Source organism: Corvus brachyrhynchos, unplaced genomic scaffold, assembly GCF_000691975.1.
Source record: "Corvus brachyrhynchos isolate BGI_N302 unplaced genomic scaffold, ASM69197v1 scaffold32, whole genome shotgun sequence".
In the NCBI taxonomy this organism is placed as follows: domain Eukaryota; kingdom Metazoa; phylum Chordata; class Aves; order Passeriformes; family Corvidae; genus Corvus; species Corvus brachyrhynchos.
This window is the reverse complement of record NW_008237919.1, coordinates 13447034-13453869: the sequence shown is the minus strand read 5'-3', so window position 1 is coordinate 13453869 and position 6836 is coordinate 13447034. Positions and strand designations below refer to the sequence as shown.

General features: G+C 36.2%; 1 protein-coding gene across 1 annotated transcript in view; it reads left to right on the top strand.

Moving 5' to 3' along the window:
* KCNC2 (potassium voltage-gated channel subfamily C member 2) overlaps positions 1-6836 on the top strand; it is a 17546-nt gene that overhangs the window by 8268 nt on the left and 2442 nt on the right. The window contains exon 3 of the mRNA XM_017733248.1: positions 2168-2335. Coding sequence (XP_017588737.1) covers positions 2168-2335 — 168 coding nt within the window. The remainder of the gene's footprint in view (positions 1-2167; positions 2336-6836) is intronic.

The following is a 6836-nucleotide window of genomic DNA, read 5'->3' as shown; positions in this document are numbered from 1 at the left end:
TCCTGCTGATGATATCAACCTTTTCTTTTGCCTGTTGTTTGTTGCGTTGTATGGATGTTTCTTGTTTTTCTGCATGACTGTGACTATTTGAGCAGCCACCGTGTCCCACCCTGTTGGACTCCATGGTGTTTTGCCTCAGTGTCTGTCTCTTGTGTCAGCTTTGCCTGTGCCACATCGTGGCCTGTTAAGCAAGATCCTACAAAGAAGCAGTCATTTAAAAGGAGCAGGTGCTTTACATCCAAAGCCCAGCACTCAAAGGAAATAGGAAGAAATTTTCTTTCTAGTTTTCTTTCCATTTGGCATTCTGCTTCCCTGGCTAAAAGAACCTCCTTCATCTGTGTTAGATGAGACATTGCATGATATTTACTATTCATTAAATTATACTAGCATAGCTGATGTAATTCTTGTCAAGAAAAAAGAAAATTACAGCCCTCAGCACCATCATTGCTATTAGAGTTGATTTTTGTGATTTCTATTACCTTATTTGTTAGAGTTCCAAATGATGAATAAGGAGTATTTTGTGCTTTACTCAGTGAAACTACGTATCAAATGACAGCCTCAGTCCCTCCCAGCCACTGCTCCATATTCCAAATCTGTTGCAGTTAAAGAGTAAATTTTACCTCTCAGTATAATTCAATAGTTTAGCAGAATTAGCAAGAATTTTTTTTTGTTTGTTTCTTAAGCCTATTTATTCTTCAGCCAACCACAATCTGTTTATAAAGCTCAATACCGGTCATTAGACTCCTGTTGTAAAGCTGCTAAACAATAATAAGAGCAAAGCCACTCATGACTGGTGTAATTCAGTAATTGAAATTTAGTTTTTAAAAAGAAGAGTCTGGAAAATCAGTCTCTGAACGGTATTCTTTTTTGGTCTGTTGCTCTGTTACTGAATAGCATTTATGTTCAAAGAAGCTTGGTTTCACTCTCCGAGTTACTGTTCACAAAGTTAACACATCTTTTTGAACATCCTAAATATATTTAAGAGGATGGAAATGCTTGAAAAGACTCTGACAGTAAAATATAGTTAGTTTTTCAGTGCTTTGGCTGATACCCACTTTGAGATAACATCTTTCAACTATTAATGATAACAGCTTTTTCACGCCATCAGGTCCTACTAAAGGTATTCTGAATGGAGAAGGCTCAGTGTGATCACTCTGTCTCTCACTAAGAGACACCTTTTTTTTGTATCTATCGATTTATTTACAAGGGGTTATAATCCTTGAAGTTAGAGAGAAAGCAGACATGCAAGAAGAAGCCATTTTAAAGTGTTATCTTTCTTTTCAGTAGTGCCACTGCTTGCATCATGCACTGTAGCTTTATTTCTGATAGAGAATGTTATTAGAGTCACTATGAATTCTGTGCAAAACTTCAAGGCTGAATCCTGCCCTTTGCATTCACAGTTCAGAAAAAACATGCTCAGGTTTAAATGCAAAGGTAAAGCTGAAGTTATGTGCTGTACTGAGAAGAGATTTTTTTCTTGATGTATGGCCTGAATTTGAAATAGTACATAATTTTAAAAGAGAGTCCTTTGGGAGCGACAAATCAGGAGAGGTACAATTTTTGCCATTTGACAAAATAAAGTACAGAGATCAAAGACAGCATTTAATGTTGGGTACTTATGATGACAAGCAGTGCAAGTGTAATAAATATGGAAATGAAAGCTAAGTGTGTTATTAAACAGTGTATAGTGCCAAATGTTGAAAATATAGGTCTTCTGGATAAGGGCTTGTCTTTAAAACATTAAGCAGTATATTCTAAACAAAAATGCCTAACATGACTTCTTGTTTAGCAAAAACAATAGTCAAAATAGTAAATTAGTGTTTGAAATATCCAAGGCTGACTGTATTCTGACAAGTTACAGTCCAGAGTAGGTAACTAACTGAGCCTTGGTTTGACTATTTCTTAGTTCATGTTAGTTTAATCTAATTTTATATAAATTTTAGAAGGACAACAGGAAAGTCAAAAGATCATTTGTTCTTGAACAAAACGTATACCTTTTGCCATTTTGTACTGATTAATGATGAATTGCAATCTTGTTTTCTTCTATTGATTTACTTTATAACAACTTTTTGAGTGATGGGAATATCTGGCATTCAGCGTAAGCTCTTTGTGATGTCTCATTTCCTCATTCATTATTGTCTGTAAATGGGCATGGTGCTTTAACCAGTGTTATCAGGTGAAGACAGTGCAGGAAGTGAGCAGCCACTCTCACCTGGTGAAAGGCTCCCTCCCATCAGACGTTCTAGTACAAGAGACAAAAACAGAAGAGGGGGAACATGTTTCCTACTGACAACAGGTGATTACACGTGTGCTACTGATGGAGGGATCAGGAAAGGTATGGACTTCTTTCATTAGATCATAAAAGGTTACTCAGCAATATGCTTGTGAAAAAAAATCTTAGAGTAAAATGATGTGCACAATGCTCTAAGAGGAAAGACTGTACTCACAATGTATCTTTTTTTCTTTACTCTTAGTCATTCTTTTCCTTTTAGAAACACTCATCCCCTTTAGTCTTCAAAAAATGTGCTTGATGTTGGACCCTCATTTCACTTGTGTCTTCATTTGTCTGTAATCTCTAATGGAAAAGCCTGCAGTTCAGACCTTGCTCATTCTACCACTCATCATTCAATACAATTTGTCATTCTAAAAGACAAATTAATCATGTTATAACTTTGTTCTGCTCTTAATAACTTAATAATATTTACAGCTGAATACACTTTAGAGGTTGAAATGTCAGAAGTAAGCCACATTATTGCTCTTAACACAAAAAAAGCATATCCTGAGACGATATTTAGATTTCTTTCAAATAAAAGTTTGAGCTTATAATGCCAAAAAATGTTTTTTTTCTTGGCAATACACCAGTGATACTAAAAGATGACTGTCTACCCCAACCATACTCAACTAGGTAGTAAAACAATGCTTGACCTTGCAAGGTGCTAAAAATGCCTTTCTAGTTATTTAGCCTCTTCAAGTCTGATTGCTTGCTGCTCAGTAGGATGGGTGCCCCCAGGTGGAGTTTGCAAAACCGTTTCTTACTTGTATCTCCCACATGACTGATTGTTTCTACCCCAACAGGCCACATCTGGCTGTGGCTGCAAACCTAGCATCAGGACATAGCCCTAAGATCAGCAATGCCGGGGTGATCTTCTCATTTCCTTAGACAGGAACTGCTTTTGTTTCTTGGCAAATTATATTTTTCTGACACTGTATGATTCCAACAGATTCTACATTCCTGGGTGCTGATGTGTAGATTTTCACCTCAGGGTTCATCTGAAGTAGCCATGTGGCACTGGGCGAATATTTTTGCCTGAGATTTTTCTGGCTTTTTTTTGTTTGTTTGTTTGTTTGTTTTTTTAACTTGCTTGTTGTATAGCAAACATAGCTGTCCCAGCCAGCCATATACTCTAAAGTAATTCTCTTAAATTGTTCTGCAAATGCTCTTTTTACACTTCAAAGCCTGAGCTCAGTATGTTAAACCTGTGAAGGCAGATATGCAACCAATTCCATGTGTATGGTATTTGCAAAGAGTATGACTCTCTCTATGCTCGGGCATTTTACATACTCCTATATATAATGTTTAGCTTAAATGAAAATTCACTGCAAGCATGTTTTTGCACAGATTTACTACATTTTTCCCTGAGCATATATTTCACACAGTCTTCTCAACAACTAGGATTATTTAAAATATCTCTAATGTTAAGAGTTTTTGAGGAGGTCAAGAACACCTGAATAAGGTAGATTGCCATGGTGTCTTGCAATATCAGGTTTTTGGGTTCACTCAGCAACTTATGGCAGTAACAATGACTAGAGAAGATCAGAAATGATAAAAGAAGTTAACCATCAGCTGCTAAAGATGTATTTATATAACAGTAAAACATATTTTATCCTGGAACATTTTAATTTGTAAATCTAGATTTAAAAGAAAATGCTTTTATAGTTTTACTAGAAAACTGGGGCTTGAGTTCAGAATGGACAGTTTTTTGATGAGAAATGTGCTCTTTGTCTGGCTCTGATGATAATCTTAGTTGAGGCTGAAATGTTTTAGCCACTGGCTTTGGAGTGTATTTTACACAGAGTAGGGAAGTTAGGTCATAAGCAGAAAATATCTTCAACTAATATACAAATGGGTTTGAATGATTGAATTTCATGCGCACATCAAGTCTACTATTTTTATGTTTTACATTTTCCCTTTATTTCTTTCTCGTGGTACGTTCTTCTTGTTTGGTTTGTTCCTTGGTTGATTCTTGGTTGGGTTTAATTATAATTTATTCTGAGCTTTTTTGCATTAACAGCTTATCTCCATCTCTAAGATGATACTGATCAGAGCGGCTCCACTAAAATACCTGAAAAGTACTGATTTTGTATCATGTGTTTCTCACTATTCATCTTGTGTATCTGGTTTTCACTTTTTAGGAGCTTCTATTTTACTCATAATCTGTACCATCTTCCTCTATCAGTTCTTTCCTTTTATCATTAGAAGAGTAGCAAGAAAATTATCTTAAAAACTACTTTCCTAGCTTCTATGTAAAAAGCTACCTGATTATTTTGATTTCTTTTTAAAAAAGCTTTATGTTTACAGGGAGTTTAAATATATACACTAGCATTGTGCTTCCCTTTAATTCCTTTTTCAAACATAATTTTTTCTAATCGATGTAAATACTGATAAAAACTCAGAAACTGGAGGCTGTTTCAGAAATGTTTCAGAATTCTGTGTAGTATCACAGTCTAGCCTGCCCTTGCCATCTGGAGAGAACATTGCACAATGTTTTAGCAGACATGAGGTTTTACATTTGCTTTAAGTATAGCTTTAAAGTATGGGGGTCCCTGTAGGTAAGAAATATGTTAATCATTGTAAGGGGAGAGCCTAAGATATAATTTTTCCTAAAGATGCTGTTAACTGTCTGTTACCTAGAGATCTGGAATTTGAGCCAGTAACCATTTCAATCAGAAAAAAAAAATAGCTTGCTGATGTTCCATGTGTTGTTTAGCTTTATTGTCATTGGTATTTTAGAGTTTCTGTGGGAAAAGTCTCATTATTTCCCTGTAAGCAATTTAGACCTTAACACCTTAACCTGACAAATGCTTAAATTCATACTTGTCTTCAAGGAAATAAGTTCTGCCAGTGAAAAATTGGTGAGACTTCTCATGCTTGCAATGAAGCATGTATCCATGTACTTGAGGAGCAAGGTCCTGCCTGGCTTAATCTTTGTTGTATTTCCTTGCTGATATCTCTCTTCCGACCAATGAGCAGATCCTTTTGTTAACAAATGGGGTTATTCAGGAGCTGCTGAAAATACTTGAATATGAAGATAGTGATGCATCAAATAGCAATGTTTTTTCATTGCTATACAGCATAGCCTCTACAAAGTGAAAACAATCCACAGTAGTAAAAAGTAGATAGCTAGAGCTCACAGTGTATGTGAACAGAAATGTCTGTAAGTGCAATGTTCCCTTCAAATTGTGAAGCATTATGTGGTTGCCTCATTTAATGATTAATTATTTACTACTTGCTTATATGGATTAATTGATTTCGTTCAAATAATCTGGAAAAGAAGCACAAATTCAATGTTTTAAGTTTGCCATTCAGGAGGCATTTACAAATATGTTGAACTTTGCTGTCTTACTAGACTTTAAAATTAGAACCAAAGTCTAAGGGTTAATATTTCTGAAGATGAAGCTTCTTATAGTATCATTCGGTCCTCTGCAAAACTGATTTACACATGCTGTATAAAATTTATCTGGTTTCTGGTTTATTTATTTTAAAGAAAAAATTGTCCTTTATTAGAAATCGAATTTAGCAGAGATTATATAGTTCTAACAGTTTCTGTAGTCTGTCTTAACGGGTTTTTGGTTATGCTTAGCCAGATAGCTCAATCAGCCTGGTGGGATCCTTTATCTTGCACTTTGCTGAAGGTTGCTGTGCAACCCTGCTGAAGCCCACAGAGTGATACTAAGTGCAAGAGGGGATGTGGAAGAGCAGGTCAGACCTCTTGTGTGGCGGTCTGTTTAATTTTTGGGGGAAAAACAGGTGCACTACTTTGTAAATAATTTTATTTATTAATATCTTTTGGGAGTAATGTGTCTTAGCACCGAGTTCTTTTGCAGGCAGATCCCCTCTGAGTCCCTGATAGCTCCTTGGATTACATTACATTGTACTGTTTGTCTTTGTCTATTTTTTGGCTGAATTCAACTGATGTCTGTGCATTTTCTCATACAAGGCTATGAAAAATCTCGAAGCTTAAACAACATAGCTGGCTTGACAGGCAATACTCTGCGACTGTCTCCAGTAACATCACCCTACAGCTCACCTTGTCCTCTAAGGCGCTCTCGGTCTCCCATCCCTTCCATCTTGTAAACCAGATGGCATCAATCGGCTACATAGTATTAGATCAAATACTGTTTACCATTTACAAGTAGTATAATAAAATAAATGTAGCAGTAAGCATAGGCTCCACAAATATGGTCTAACTCCCGCATGATACAACTGTCAGTAGCAAGAAAAGCCACTTGGGTAGCTGAAGATTTTTGTCTTGGCTTTTAAAGGTTACTTTAAGGTAGCATTTCTCCTTTTATCTACTATATTGTCCTACTTTCCTGTGGCAATAAAAGGACAGTTAGTGGATGCTGTTGTCCAGTATATTCAATAAATAAGCATATTTTCAGGGAGATTGACTTAAAATAATGTGCTTCCAAGTAATTATCAGTCCCTCCATTGAACCTTCATTTCTTGTGACTCTAATCCATTCTGAAGATGTCTGCTCTGAAGGGTCTGCTCATTTGCATGGACCATCCTGTCTCCATCACCTGACAAGCAGTGTTGCCGATCGTGGAGACCA